This window comes from Vicugna pacos, chromosome 1, assembly GCF_048564905.1.
Source record: "Vicugna pacos chromosome 1, VicPac4, whole genome shotgun sequence".
Lineage (NCBI taxonomy): Eukaryota > Metazoa > Chordata > Mammalia > Artiodactyla > Camelidae > Vicugna > Vicugna pacos.
Window position 1 is genome coordinate 49108655 of NC_132987.1, and position 15952 is coordinate 49124606.

Below are 15952 nucleotides of genomic sequence, written 5' to 3' on the forward strand. Positions count from 1 at the left end.
TCTTTAGCCCCATTTTTTGTAGCAAATCTATTTTTCTATATTTTGTCACTCAGTGGGTTGGAGTCCTTTGGTATACTGCATTGATTAGAAGAAAAATGTTTTTAAATGTTCTTTAATGATGGCCCCAAAAGTATCTGACACAGCAAGATGCATGTGTTGTACTGAGAATACAGAATGATACAGTGCCACTAAATTCAAGACTTCTTCCCAGTCTTGCTGTTCCTGGCAAGAAATTTGGCCTGTGACTGCACTTACTATTTGTTCTCATCAGAAACTGTCACTGTCTGCTTTTCTTTAACTTTGCAGTCTGTAACAACAAACTGTTTATTAAAAAAAAAATTACTTTTGTGTCCAAACAATCCTTAGTCTACTATATATTTTAACAAAAAAACTGTGATAATGATATTTGTCATTTATTTTGAATACTTAGAAGCAAATCAGTGTTGCTAATCAAAATTTAGCTGAATTTGAGTTCTTATCAATAATGACTAAGTATAGCTGATTGAAAATCTCAAACTATTATGCCATAAAAGCCAATTTTTCTGTCCCAGTAAAGTGATGAATATTACAAAAACAGCTATTTAAATATTAACTTCCTTTAAGCATGAAGAACTATATGCTTGTATTTTGAGCAGAAATAAATGCATTACACATACATGTAGGAATGTGTCTGTGGACAGACTTTTTCCCAAGTCAGTTGATGACCATAACCTAGAAGTGAAGTTAGACTAGAAGCAAACTGGTTTTGCTTTCAGTTACCACAAACCTTGCAAAAGGTAAGTCTGGGCTTTTCTTGGACTAGTAATGCACATGGGCATTGATACTTAGTACTTCTAAGCAATTAACAGCAAGTAATTGCTAAAATGTTGTTTATTTGCCAAGTGGTTTGAGTGACTTTGAGATAACATTGTTCTAAATTGACTTTGTTCTCCAAGCATAATGTCTCTTTCCTGAGGTGAACTAAATAGCCACTATATGAATGGAAAACTGTAGTAACTGAAACACTTAAGATTTCACAGTTCCATACATTTTAGGTTTCAAATTAATTGTTTGGAATTTGTTAGAAAAATCTCAAGAACTGCATATCGTTAGATGGGTGTCAAACTTAGAAGTGGAATACAGATGTGCCATTCACTCAAGAAATCTAGAGAATCTCAGTTTGCAGAATGATTTAAAATATGTATGCATACATACATTTTATTACAGAGAAGTCTTTGGCATACAAAACAATTTACTACAACCTTTTAAACAGCATGTTCTGGACCTTAAATGCATATCATATTTAGCCAAGAGAAGGTGGAGAGGAATCCTCTCCTGCAGCTTCCTACCCCCAATGAAAGGTACCAAGACTGACTGAATTTATTTTTACTAAGAATTGTATATACTTAAGATTTACAACATGATGATTTGATAGACATACACACAGTGAAATGTTTACTGCAGTCAAGCTAATTAACACATCATCTCCTCACACAGTTACCTTGTGTGTGTGTGTGTGTGTGTGTGTGATGCAAGCACCTACAATCTATTCTCTTAGTACGTTTCCAGTATTCAATACAGTATTAACTATAGTCATTATGCTGTACATTAGATCTGAAGATTTATTCATCTTATAACAAAGTCTGTACCCGTTAACGAACATCTCCCCAACTCCCCTCCCTCACCCCCGGTAACTAGCATTCTGCACTCTGCTATGTATTCAACATTTTTAGATTCCATGTATAAGTGAAATGCAGTTCTTTCCTTTCTGTGTCTGGATTATTTTACTTAGCACAGTGACCTCCAGGTTCATCCATGTTGTTGCAAATGGCAGGATCTCATTTTTTTAAGGCTGAAAAATATTCCATTTTATATATGTATACACGTTTTATATATATAATCACGATTTCTTTATTCATCTGTCAGTGGATACTTAGATTGTTTCTATACCTTGGCTATTGTGAATAGTGCTGCAGTGAACATGGAGAGCAGGTATTTCTTGGAGGTACTGATTTCATTTCTTTAGGGTACATCCCCAGAAGAGGGAGAAGGCTGACTGAAAATTGAAAACTTAGCAGAAGTTTTTTTCATCTACTAACATTTTTATGCACATCCACTTGGTACCAGAAATTAAGCTAGGTGTTCCACATATTCTACCTTGTTTCTTCCTTAAAAATAACCCCGTGAAAGAAGAGCTTATCCCTACTTATGGTTGAGAAGAGAGGCTCAAACAATTCAGCTGAATTACCCAAGGATACATACCTGAGAAGTTGTAATTATTCAAAAAATTCGAAAAAAATCCTACTTTAAGACACATGTTCTCTCCACTATTCCTCACTAGAAAGAAGAGAAAATACCAAAATTGTTCACTGCTGTTCAAGTCAGTATTGCTTTATTTAATTATTCAGTTTATTTAATAATGTGTGACTTACAATTATTTGCTAAAAGGCATTAAATTGGCTTAGAGTCAAAGTTTCTGTTTTGATAACATCTACATATAAAGGTTGCTTCAAAAGTCATTCTTTCTGTTGTCCTTGCTATAAGATTTCTTAGTAAAATTGTAAAGCTACTTCGAGGTACAATGGTTTTCAGAATGAACTCTGTTTCCAACTCGTATATTCAGCTTAACCTGGAAAGCACTTGTTGGGAGAGTTTTGTGACATTCATTATTTAATAACCGTGGTTGATTCATTAATTAAAGTACGGACAGTTGTTGACTATCCATGTGGGACTTTTCTGTGATGCGGGTTATCTGAAATGAATGTTAAATTCCATCCAGTATAGCTTCTCCCTGCTTCACAACACATTTCTAGCCATCTCTCCTGCTCCCTCCAGCATGTACACAACAAAATGAGCTTACGGAAAGCATAATTAACTGGAAAAAATGTTGCTGAAAGAAAAATTACATGGTCCATGGCAAGGTTAAGTACAAATAATGCTAAGCTTAGCGAATTTTATAGGCTGCGGCTTCTCTCTTTTCTCATGGTGAAGTAAAATCGTAGGTCCGTGTTTTCTGAAATTATCAGATTATTATCTTCCTATAGTGAGTAGTGAACTGTTCTTCACTAAGAATTTTTTTGAGAAATGTTTTAATGTGAACTCTATTGCATAGAACTCGATTGGCCGTTCAGCGCTCACCAGGTTAGAAACCCTCCTCATCTACTTCCACAGTGACAAGTCAGATATAACTAGTTCTGCAGTGTGAGTTGATAGCAGATGAAGCACAAAGACCTTGAGCTCAGTTTGCCACGTGGAAACAAAAAGTGCTTCCTTGGCTCATGTGGAGAGATTTGGAGTAGAAATGATGGTGAATTTTTATGTATTTATAAAATAAATAGAATGAATGCATAATGAGACTACAAATTTTCTTCTGCCCATGAAATATTCGTACTTAACTTTGCCTCTACATGGTTAGTTTGCAAGTAGGCCTAATTAGGTCCTCAAGTGCAGAAATGGCAGGTTAACTGAAGGTCAGGACTTGAATGTGGCCACCATCTTAAGATTGCCTTCTCTTTCCTTTGCTCCTCCCTACACCCCACAGTTTGAACTGGTGCCGGGCCATGTAAGGTACTTTGCCACTTACTTCGTCTCTGAGTGCAGCGCTGTATTTTTCACACAGTAGGGACAGGTGCTGTGTTAATCGCACCATGCCAACTATCAGGGCACCACCTACCAGAGTCAGTGATGGCCAGAACAAACAATGGAAGATAACCATTCGGTCATACTTTTTAATGAGAATAACATCTTTGGACTGGCTGTCTGGACTGTAGAAGCATGAAAAGGGGGTCCCGTTTTTGAGATCGAAGAATTCCTTTATGCCCAGAGCACTGTTGAGCAAATCTTTTCTATCTCGGTGGCACTTAGGTGTGTAGAAGCACTAGGAGCACAGAGGGGGAAGAAAGATGAGGGCACTGCCTCTGAAACCAAGCACTTAAACAACAGTTTTAATTCTGAAATCACTTCAGACTGAAGCTGTTAGGAGTTTTCATCTCAGAAGGTGATAAAACCTAGTTCACAGCTCCTGGGGAAGGGTTGCCAGGAGAGCAAAGAATGAAATGGACATTTTTGAGCACTAAACAGGGATGTGGGACAGAATTCTTAGAATAAAGACATAGTATAAGAGGCAGTGACCATCTTCATAAGGACTATGCTCTTCCCTACATGCAGGGCCTCACTCTCTTCCTGGATAATAATGAATCTATTTGTCCACTCAACAAATATATACTGAGCTCTTTATGTGCCTTCAACACCTATTAATGCCTGTATCATCTGTAGTAAAATCTTTCCCTAAAGGATAACACATTGAGGCTTTTGTTCTAGGCCCACGGAGAGGGGGCCGTACGTGGGCTTTGGTTCCTGGGAGGCACAACCAGTGGAGAGAAGGAAGCTCCATCAGCTGGTGATTCTTTTTAAAAAAGCGTTATTACCATATCCACTAGGCACTCAAGGGCCTACAAAAATATTTGAGACCTTAAAAATTATTGCATCCAAAAAGAAAACCAAAATCATCAGATTGAAATTAGTGCTTAAAGAAACACAACAAAGTATCACATGTCAACTAATTTAATACAATTCAACTTTTATAGTTAGGTGAAAATGTACACTTAAGTCATACGAACCAACTGAGTATCCTTTAAAGGATATTCTTTAAATTTCTTTGATAAGAAAAATTATATGTTTGATTTAAGGAGGGCTGTGAGAACATGTTAACATTTTTGATACGATGGGGAATGCGACCTCCATAAGTAAGACTGTTCATTGGCCCAGTCTTTAAATTCCAGATACCAGTTTATGAAATTGGAGTAATTCCACTCTTTTCTATACACCTCATTTTTCCTCCCCAATGTTTTTAGCTTCATTTAGCCTAATTTGGCCACTGTCAAAACGTTCACTGGAAGGAAGCAGGTTTATCTAGAAATGGGCCTGGATACTGCACCCTGCTAGGAACAGTCTGGCGTGGAAAGGTTGCTGTGATTAGAACTCTTTCGTTACATAAACTTGACCTTACCTTGGAATTTGTCTGGACAGCCACTTCGTTATAATGTAGGAGAGCTTTCTGCCCTGAATGGGTGAGGTTCACAAGCACCTGCAGACACGGGTACTTGCCCTGACCGCGGCAGTCCGCCCCACGGCTGAAAGCGCAGTCCGTCCAGTGCGTGATGTGTGTGTGGATGATGGTGCAGTTCGCTGCTTCTCTCTGAGTGCTTCAATTTGGAAAAAAAGAAATGGTTTTCAGCCCTAGAAAATTTAGTTCTGTATTTCTAATTTGGTAATCTGAGGCATTTGTCCATCTCAAAGCAATGCAGGACCATTACAGAAGGCACTGAATGACTAGGGAGCATGGGGGCCATGCAGCAGGGGATAAACAGCAGTGAAGTGCTGGGTTCCATCTCAGTTATGACCTCCTAGCATATTTCTCATTCTAGGTCAATGGTTTTCGGACTTTAGAATCACCCGAGTAGGTATGTTAGAATGAAGAATTTGTTAAAATGTAGATTCTAAGACCAGAGATTCAGGTTCAGCTGATGCAAGCTGGGGCCCAGGAATCCGTATATGTAACAGTATTTAAGATGCAAGTATTTGGAGAACCATCTTTGAGCAACAGTATCCTCAATCTGTAACCACCGAGATTCACACTCAGAAATCTTATAATCTCTCCTGCCTCCTCATCTCAAGATGCGCCCACTGGCTTGTCCTGATGAAATGTGCCTTTGGAAGAAGTCCAACCACAGGACTCTTAGTCAATCTAGCCTCTAAAGTTGTATTAACAAGGAACATTTCCATTTACCCACTCTACTTCCAGATAGGCAAATGCAAATCATATGAGGAATCTCTCATTAGAAAACTTACCATGTTTTTACTATTAGTAGTAAGTTCCTTAAGGTCAGGAGCTACATCCTATTCATCTTTATGTTCCTCAAAACACAAAGCACAGTGCCTTTCACATAGTAGAGGCTCAACAAGTATTGTACCGAATTAAATTTCACTTGGAAAACATTCCATGAGAATTTGCACATACACAGAACGTCATAGGTGCAGTGAGAAGGGGCAGACAGAACTCCTGCTCATGAAGACTTCATGGTGGTGCGGAAGAGGAAGGGCATTCGTGGGCGGGTATAGCTCAGGGGTAGAGTGTATGCTTAGCATGCACAAGGTCCTCGGTTCAATCCCCCGTGCGTCCATTAAAAGTATATAGATAAACCTAATTACCCCCAAAAAGTTTTTCTAAAAAGAAAAAGAACATATGTGTATAAAATAGAGAACAAGCCCCAGATAAAGTAAATGAGGGTGAGAGGAAACGCTTTGTTTGGTTGAATGTGCAGGTCCAGCTACTCACATATCCTCACGCCCACGTCTAGGTGAGTCCCTGTGCTGCTTCCCAGTGTCTTAAACACAAGAAGCAAATTTGAAAGTCAGAATGTTTGAAAAGCACTGCTTAGCTAGGTTCAGACTGCACTCCCATGAAGATCTTGGATTTCATGTAATCATTTTTCTTTATTAAGGACAAACCTGAGACACACAATGCAGTTTTTAACATGAGTGCATGCCCAGGGCATAAAAATATCACTAGAAATGGCCTTAGAAGAATAAAATGTTGGGCAAGTGAAAATACAAAAATGGGAAATGAGGTTCTTTCACAGGTTTTGCAGTGGCCTGCCTTTTCACAAAATTACTTTCTCTACATATTTAGACCAGGCATCTTAAAATATTTAGACCTGTCGGCCTTTCTGTGTTAAAACTTCAATCCTAACCAAGGGCCAAACTGAGTTTGATTTGAACGTTCTTTGAAGATTTTAGGAAGCTCCAGTATAGAGAGTGCGACACTCCTCCCTATGCACAAGGGTCAAGGCCAGAGCCTTTCAGGTCGAACTAGAAATGTATTTAGGGCTGAAAAAATCAGCATGTCCCTCAATAGCACTGTGTGTCTGTCTACAAACCGACAAAATCCATCATTTGATTGAGACATGAGGGCTTAAGGGAGTTGGGGGGATAGGTACGAGCTACCCAAGTCTCTCAACCATCAGCTTTTATGAAGCAAGACTACTCTCTGATGGCACAAGATCACAAGGCAACAGAGATGAGAACTCACTGCTCGTAAACAGTCCCTTAATTACCTGCAGCAAACAATTTCCAGAAATGCTTAGAAAAGTATACCTTAAATATGAACAAGAGTTTAGTGTCAGCTTACAGAAGGTATCTTCAAACCGTCTCCCAAATATATCACATCATATTTTTAAAAAATAATCTGACCTGCACGCAAACACACGTGTGCATACACACATATTTACTGAACTTATATAGATATACATAATGCAGATATGTAGATGGAAAATACATTAACAGGAAAAGGAAGGTAGAAAGCTAGAATGAAGTCAAGAGTGAGGTATAAACATGTAACCTCCACACCATAAGATCCTTGATAGTTATGAGAACTGGGCCACAAATTTGGCTCTGAGCTTCCTAGCAGCCAAAGCAATGGAGAAAATACAGCCAGACACAAGGTTCCTGGTATCCATTAGATTAAAGTAAGCTGGTTGATCAGGAGCAGAACAGATTCTCCCTGTTGCTAATGTCAGAGAGAAAATTTCCCTGATAGTGGCACTTTGTACTGCAGTGGAGGAGGACCCCCACATTATTGCCCTAACAATGGGAACCTAGGAATGGTGGGAGATGAATCTGATAAGTAACAAAAGCAGGCCACATAATTCCTTCCCTATGACCCCTTTTCTTCACTGAACTCCTAGGCCTCCCTCATCCCACTCCCCTGGGCCTTTGTTGCTCTCTGGCTAGCCAAAGGGGTAGTGACCCTTGCATTCCCCCTACCCAGTGCTGCCCTCCTCCAAGGCACCCCATGTGTGTGAGCCAATCTCCAACGTTAAACAGCTCCTCTACAGCCCTAACAAAATTCCCATCCCCCTCATGGCAGCAAACTCCATTTAAGTGTTAGGAGGCAACGAGTCTTATGTCAGAATGAATAGGCAAATTCTTCACTGCCTATGTGATCTTGGGCATGTAACTTGCCCTTTCTGAGCCTCAGCTTTCTCATTCATACAGTGAAAATTAAAATAATAAAAGAATGCTTCCATCATGGGTTTGCTGTAGGTTTAAATAGGATAAAATACAGTATATATTTGACATGTAGTATATATGTAAGAAATGATAACTTATTACATGCATTTAATAAAGAAATTACTTAAAAGGAAGAAAACTTTTGTTGAGCAACTACTATGTACTAGTAGTTGATAATTATCAAGCTCAAAAAACTCAGACTCAAAAAACTTGTTGTACTCATATAGAGGCTTAACCTAACCCTTCCCTGGGATATCTGCATGTTAAAGAATGAATTTATTACTTGCAGGAATATACAGTACATGGATACATTGTTGAAAGAATTTTTGAGATTGGAGGAGGGGAGCAACAATGGAGTCTCTTCCACTCTCTTACCACCTCTTCCTCCAAACCCAGCTGCCTCCTAGCACTGACCGAGGACCAGGAACTCTATCCTCCCTGTCCTAGACAAAGGTCAAGAGGGCTCGAGAAACTGAAGCCACTCTCCCCTCCCCTCCTCTCCTCTACCACTGTGCCTGCATATGGTTTGATTTGGAAATTCTGGATCTCCTTTCTCTTTCTTACCTGAGCATGAAGGGCTTTAGGATGGTTATTCCAAGCAAGAAAAACATTAGGACAGAAAAGGCCATCATTGCAAACCCTAGCAGCATGGCTCGGTCCTCTCCAGCATTGGACGGCAGCTTCTTGTGCACATCTGGTGGGTCTCCATCACTGTGGTCTATGTTTCTCTTCCCTGAGGTAGAAAAGGCTGTCCTTTTGGGGGTAGTGGGAAGGAGATATTTCAATAAGCTCATAAAGCGGGAACAGTGATGGTCATTTTGTATTGTACAGAAATACTAAATCACTATGTTGTACAACTTAAACAAGCACAGTATTGTAGGTCAACTATAATTTCTTAAATTAAACAAATAAATAAATAAACTATTTCTTTACAAAAACAAAACAAAACCCTAACTTTAAATTCCTACATTTCTTGTAGAAAACATAAAAGAAATCCTTTATGACCTTGGTTTAGGCAAATATTTCTTAGATACAATACTACAAGCACAATCTGAAAGAGAACAAATTGTTAAACTGGACTTCATCAAAATTAAAAATTTCTGCTCTTCAAAAGACTGTTAGAAGAATGAAAAGCCAGCCCAGACTGGAAAAAAATATTGGCACATCATTTTAAAGGACTCGAATCCAGAATACATAAAAAGCTCTCAAGCTCAATAATGCCACACAACCCAATTAATGATTTCAACGTTCACTTCAAAGAGGATGTATAAATGTCAAATAAGCACATAAAAAGATGCTCATTAGTAACCTGTATATTAAAACCACACTGAGATACCACATCACCTCCACTCAAATGCGTGTAACCAAAAAGACACAACACCAAGTGCTGGAGAACTGGAACTCTCATACACTATTGATGGGAATATAAAACGGTATAACCACTTTGTAAAACAGTTGGTATTGTCTTAAAAAGTGAAACATATATGGGACCATAGGACCCAGGTATTCCATTCCTAGGTATTTATTTACCAAGCAAAATGAAAGCACATGATCATACAAAGACTTGTACATAGATGTTCATGGCACCCCATTTGTAAGTAGCCCCAAGCTGGAAACAACCCAAATTTTTATCAGCTAGTATACAGATAAACGCTTACATTCATACAATGGAAAGCTACTCAGCAACAGAACTGACAAACATGGCACACATGACAAACCTCAGAATAATTATGCTAAGTGAAAAAAGCCAGACAAACAAAAGAGGCCACACTGTATGATTCCATTCACATAAAATTGTAGAAAATGCAAAAGTATCTTTAGTGACAGAAAGCAGATTAGCAGTTACTTGGGGGTGGGGGAGGATGCAAAGGGGCACAAGGAAACTTTCATGGTCTTATCTTGATGGTGTGATGGTTTCACCCAAAACTATCACATATGTCAAAACTTATCAAATGGTTCACATTAAACATGTGCCAGCTGTCGTATTTCAGTCATAAATAAAGCTGTTTTTGACAAATGTTGGGGGAAAAAAAGTGGGAATATTAACCAACCCATGGTGATTGGAGGGAGGGTCCCATTTGCTGCCCACCTGAGGGTTGTGAGAAGGTATGATGCAACACAATGAGATCTTATATTCGGAGCTTGGTTAAAGTCCATCTGAACAAGCTAAAATGATCTGTTATAAATTTTTTTTTCATGTAACAAACAAGACTAAGGAATGTTGCCAGGGTGAAGTCTTTGGAGATCTGTTTCATCAATGACAAGGAAAGAATTGCCTCTAAGTAGCTTTCATTCATTTTATGTAAATAGTGTTAGGAACTTACTTATCTGTCATGGATATTACATATTCCCCCTGAAAATATTTTTTACATTCTTTTATGAATTCCATATGGAAAGAATGACTCCAAAAGTTCACATTTGGAATTAACAGCATCCTGAAGTGGGATCTGACTTGTGCTTTCATATCCAGCTGCTGGAAAGGCAGCAGATCTACCACAGGGCTTCCTGGCCTGCGGCCCAGTCACTTAGAACAGGGAGGGCCTCGCTGCTGGCTTCTCCCCTCACCCACGGCTCCTCTCTGTCCATGCACAGCTCTGCGTAAGAGGCCCTACGTGTCTTCTCTCCTTTTGCTCTGCTCTAGCAAAGGAGGTGATAAATTCTTTCACAATGGGGCATCCAGTGAACAAAGTCCAAAACAAAGGTCGCCAACTGGTGACCCATGGACAGCATCCCAGCCCACAGATGTGTTTTGTTTGGCCTTTCCTGGGTTGTTTTTTTTAAATGCCAAATTAGTTGTTAACACTTTAAAAATCATGAAATGTCTCACAAAAATGCTGATTTCTACTTCTGAAAAAAAATCACAAGGCCCACATTCCTGCCTATGAACAGCTGGCCAAGTGAGCAGAGGCTGCCCCTGTGGACAGGGGTGTCTTCTCCAATTTGCCACAGTGACACCACTTCCTGTGGACAGTCACTGATTTGCCGCTCCCTGCTCAGCAGGAGTTTGTGTCCCAGAGGTATTTCCATTTTAAGAGGCTTAACAAAATCTTAAGCCAAACAAATGCAGTCATAATGGTAAAAACTCAGGCTCCATCGAGCTGTGTAAAAAGCTTACTAAATTTTGAAGCTGAGCAAAAACCCTGTCAAGGGAATTGCTAGCTGTTTTCTTCCAAAAGCGTATTTAATATTTTATCCCTCATCCTTCCCCTTTTCTTCCCCTAGCCCCTTTACTCCCTGACAATATCTTGGACCATAGAGAGTGAGCAGAATGTCAGGCAACCTAGTATGTTCGAGGAGCCTGCTCTGGGAAGCACTGCTCTCAATAGATGGCAACACCCTGTCGTTAATACTGCTTTAGGAATCGAGGCCCTGGTTTGGGAGTGTTTCATCTCCTTTGATATGTTATGCAGCCTCTATCATCCCACCCTCAGAGAATGGGCATGGAAAATTTTTTTTAAATAAATTTGAGCCAGTATGTTTTATATTTTCTCAACAAATATGATATATTGATTTATAGAAGAGTTTTGGCCCTGAAGGAAGGTTTGGATATTTTGCAGGTTCCCAAAACCCAATGCCCTGTATTTCCTCCGTGTTGTAAAACTGGGCTTTAGTTGCTTTGCATTGTAAGGGGTCTTGGAGGTTTACTGTCAGAGAACCATGGGATCCATGCAGGAAGGGGCTTATTATGAGGCCTCGCTGCCATTTCTAACACACTGATTTAACCTACCCAATTATAACTGTATGATGTACAAAACTGATTCTGATCTAGTTTAGGAATAAGAGAGACCTGGTAGTGTACTACACTTTTTTTGGTCTTTCTAATATTTCTGCCCACTTTGTTCTAAGGCTTTATGAAAAATTAAACCCCTTGTGAAGAAGTCATTTTGGGGGAGGAAAGAAAACATAAAATAATTGCTAAAAATGAATACTAGATATATTTTTAGTGTTTTAATAATAACAGGCTTCTATTAAATGCTGGAGAGGGTGTGGAGAAAAGGGAACCCTCCTGTTCTGGTGGTGGGAATGTAGTTTGCTGCAGCCATTATGGAAAACAGTACGGAGATTCCTTAAAAAACAAAAAATAGACTTAACATATGATCCAGCAATCCCATTCCTGGGAATATATCCAGGGGACATTCTAATTTGAAAAGATACATGCACCCCAGTGTCCACAGCAGCACAATTTACAATAGCCAAGACATGGAAGCAAATGTCCATCAACACAAGATTAGATAAAGAAGTCATGATATACAATGGAATACTACTCAGCCATAAAAAAGAATAAAACAATGCCATTTGCAGCAACATGAATGGACCTGGAGATTGTCATATTAAGTGAAGTAAGCCAGAAAGAGAAAGAAAAATACCATATGATATCACTTATATGTGGAATCTTAAAAAAAATGAAACAAATGAACTTATTTACAAAACAGAAACAGACTCACAGATACAGAAAACAAACTTATGGTTACCAGGAGGAAAGTGGGGGTGGAGGGATAAATTGGGAGTCCAGGATTTGCAGATACTAACTACTATATTATAAACCAGATAAACAACAAGTTTATACTGTATAGCACAGGGAGCTATATTCAGTACCTTGTAATAGCCTATAATGAAAAAGAATATGAAAAGGAATATATGCATATGTGTATGTGTGTGTATATATATATAAATGAGTCACTATGCCTTACACTAGAAATTAACACAACATTATATACCAACTGTAATTTAAGAAAAGAAAGAAAATTTTGAAAGAAAAAGAAAAGCAAAACCAAAACAAACAGCCTTCTATTTTATCCGCATAATGGACTAGACATACATTTTAACTGCTAACAGTAAAAATTCTGGTCAAAGCTTAAAAGAAGAGTTTGAAATACTTGAAGGACAAAAACTATGTGAAAGTAGGAACCCAGAGGGGAAAGTGGACTGAAGTAAATGTTAACCTTGAGGGCATTTGCAGAACTTGGTGACCTTGAGCTTCAGCCTCGCAGTCTGAGGGGAGGACCCTGGGACAGGAGATAACACCCAGGGCCTATCCAAGGTATGGGACTTACTGCTCTCAACCAGAGCTGGGACCCATAAGACCGCACGCTCAGTGTGAGTCTGCCCTGGAAATAACCACCTCCCACACTCAGCTCCCTAGGAGTTACCAGGAAAATGCCTTTCTCAAACCTTGACACTGGGTAGAGAAGGAAAACTGTAATCTCCCTGAGGTTTCATAACCATAAGGTGATCTTCGGAGAGTTTATAGCCTGAATTCACACTATCTGGAAAATCGAAAAACCTCAAGCTAAGGATTTCATCCAGTGTTGTCTCAAGTAGTTAGTGCCCTCTGGCAGCTGGTAGAGGCAAACACATAACTTGTCTGGAGGCGCCCACCTCTAACCTAGGCCTCGAAGGAATCCTGCGGAGTTCTGAGGAGTATGTGCCCTCATTCCAAAATCACAAAACACTTAATAAGGGCCTTTGAGTGAGAAAAATAGACAACAGAATCAGATCCCCCCTCAAAACTTCAGATTTTGGACAACATATAAAAATGTAACATATACATTTATATATTCAATTATCTACTGATACAAATGTAATCAGTAATAGTTTAAAGAAATAGAGGGACTGGAAATATTAGAAAGAGCAAAAGATTCTAAAATATGGCCAAGCCAATATTAAAAAGAACCAAATAGAATTTCTAAAGATGAAAAATAAAATAACTGAACTAAAAACTTGGTGGACCGATTTAACAGTAGATTAGACACATTTGAGAAGATAATTAGTAAATAGATGGATCTGCGAAATAGCTAGAGTATAATACAGAGAGATTTCCTTGATGGAAAATATTGAAGAAAGGCTAAGAAGCATGGGAGATAGACAGAAAAAATCTAACATAAAGCCCATTCAGAATTCCAGAAAAAGAGAAGCCAAGCATTACTTTTAAAAGACAATAAAATTCCAGAAATGTGATGAAGACCTCGTCCACAGATTCCAGAAGCCAAGGAGGGTAAAATAAAAAGAAACCCACATCACAGAGAAACTGCACAGATACCAAGACAAGAGAAATTCTTAAAAGCAGCCAGAGGAAAAAGAGATTAACTTCACAGGAATGATAATTAGGCTGAGAGCTTATTTCTCTGTAACAAGAATGGAAGCCAGAAGACAGGAATATTGTCAATAAGCTGAGAGGAAGTAACCACGGAACCCTACACCTAGCAAACGTCTCTCAAGAATAAGCACAAAATAAAGACATTTCAGACACACACAAAGCTGAGTTTGCCATCAATAGACCTTCACTGAAGGAAAAGGTCAAGCATTTACTTCAGGCAGAGGGAAAACAATCCAGATGGAAGAGCTGAGATTTACCCAGAAATGAAGAGCAATTACAGGAGTGAACAGGTAAGTAAAGATACTGACCTTATAAAATAATAACAATGAAATTTCAATAGTTAAATATTTAAATTTAAATTATTTTTAAATTTTTTTAAATAATTAAAATGATGATGATGTTGTCGGCTTGAGGGGTCAAAAGCCAAACACATTATCAGAGTATCTAACTTAAAGGGGGTGATGGTGTTGGTGTGTTCTAAATTCCTGACAGTTTTCAAAAGGATGATAAAAATTGATTTCACTTTGATAAGTTCAAGTCTGCATACTAAAATTTCTGGACTATCCACTAAAAGAGTACAAATAGGTCAAATAACTTTCAAACTAGTAGAGAAAGAAGAATGGAAAGGGGGTAAAAAATCAATGTGAAAGAAGAAGGGGGAAACAAAAAACCTCACAGAAAAGTCAAGACAGAAAGCACAAAAACATGATAAAATAAATCTAAGTACATCAGTAATTACAATAAATCTTAATGGATTAAATGATCCAATTAAAAGGTAAAAGATTGTCAGACTGGATTTAAACATACATGTTTTTACATATAAAATACACAGATACATAAAACGGTTGAAATTTGTTAGGCAAAGTCTAATGAAAAGCAAGCTGATATGAACTTTAAGATTAAAAAGCTTTACTAAAAGTAAAGAAAGTAGTGACATTGATTAAAGGTTCAATTCACCTGGAAGATATAATGATACTAATTTATATGTGCCTAATAGCATTGCCTCATTGACAGAACTGTAGGAAGAAATAGATAAAATCCACTATCAGACTGAGATATTTTTATATACTCCCGCAGAAACTGATAGCTCAACCAGACACATCAGTAAGGAAATTATCTGAGCAAAGCAATAATACGTTTTATCTAAATAATAAAGATAGAATACTGTCCCCCACAGAATATATATTCTTCTCAAACATACATGAACACAATTATGAGACCTAACCACAAAATGAGCCATAAAGAAAGCCTCAACAAATGTCAAATGATTTGTAAAAGTAATGAACTTATTTCATATCCTCACCTTTTATGAAATTTGGAAAATATGAATAAGTCTAGAAAAAAGAATAAAAATCACCTACATTTCTACCACTTAGAGATAATTATTATTCATTTACTAGGTTATTTTACTCCTCTATAATATTGTTTTAAACAGAATGAGATCATACTGGATACAGTTCTTTTTTAAGCTTGTCTTCTTTACTTAACATAATAACCACTTTCCCATGTTGGTAGCAATTCTTTGTAACCCTTCCGTTGGCTACATAATATTCCATCAATTGGATATGCTATAATTTCCTTAACCATTTCCTTATTGTTGAATATTAGGTTGTTTCCAGTCTTCTGAGACCACAAACAGCCCTGTAATTACCTTTGTGGTATTAACAAGCACCTTTCATCCAAGGACCTCAAAGCACTTAAGAGTGACCTAATTTTGCTCTCCGGCCAGTGAGATGAGTGAATAGCATTTTCACTTCTTTTTGCCAGGAATAATCTCCACTTCTAACCAATGTGTTACCTGGAGAT

General features: G+C 38.2%; 1 protein-coding gene across 8 annotated transcripts in view; it reads right to left on the reverse strand.

The window, feature by feature from the left end:
• Nucleotides 1–254: 254 nt before the first annotated feature.
• The window catches only part of KCNMB3 (potassium calcium-activated channel subfamily M regulatory beta subunit 3), a 77619-nt gene continuing 61921 nt past the window's right edge, over nucleotides 255–15952 (reverse strand). For 7 of the 8 annotated variants that reach the window (XM_072961412.1, XM_072961404.1, XM_072961430.1 and 4 more), the window contains 3 exons: nucleotides 8614–8802; nucleotides 4988–5183; nucleotides 2393–3856 (listed from right to left, as the gene is read on the reverse strand). In XM_072961412.1, the coding sequence (XP_072817513.1) occupies nucleotides 3476–3856; nucleotides 4988–5183; nucleotides 8614–8699 (663 nt within the window). In that variant the 5' untranslated portion in view covers nucleotides 8700–8802 and the 3' untranslated portion in view covers nucleotides 2393–3475. Of the gene's footprint in view, nucleotides 321–2392; nucleotides 3857–4987; nucleotides 5184–8613; nucleotides 8803–15952 lie in introns of those variants that run through there. The other variant, XM_006210612.4, reaches the window with a different exon arrangement.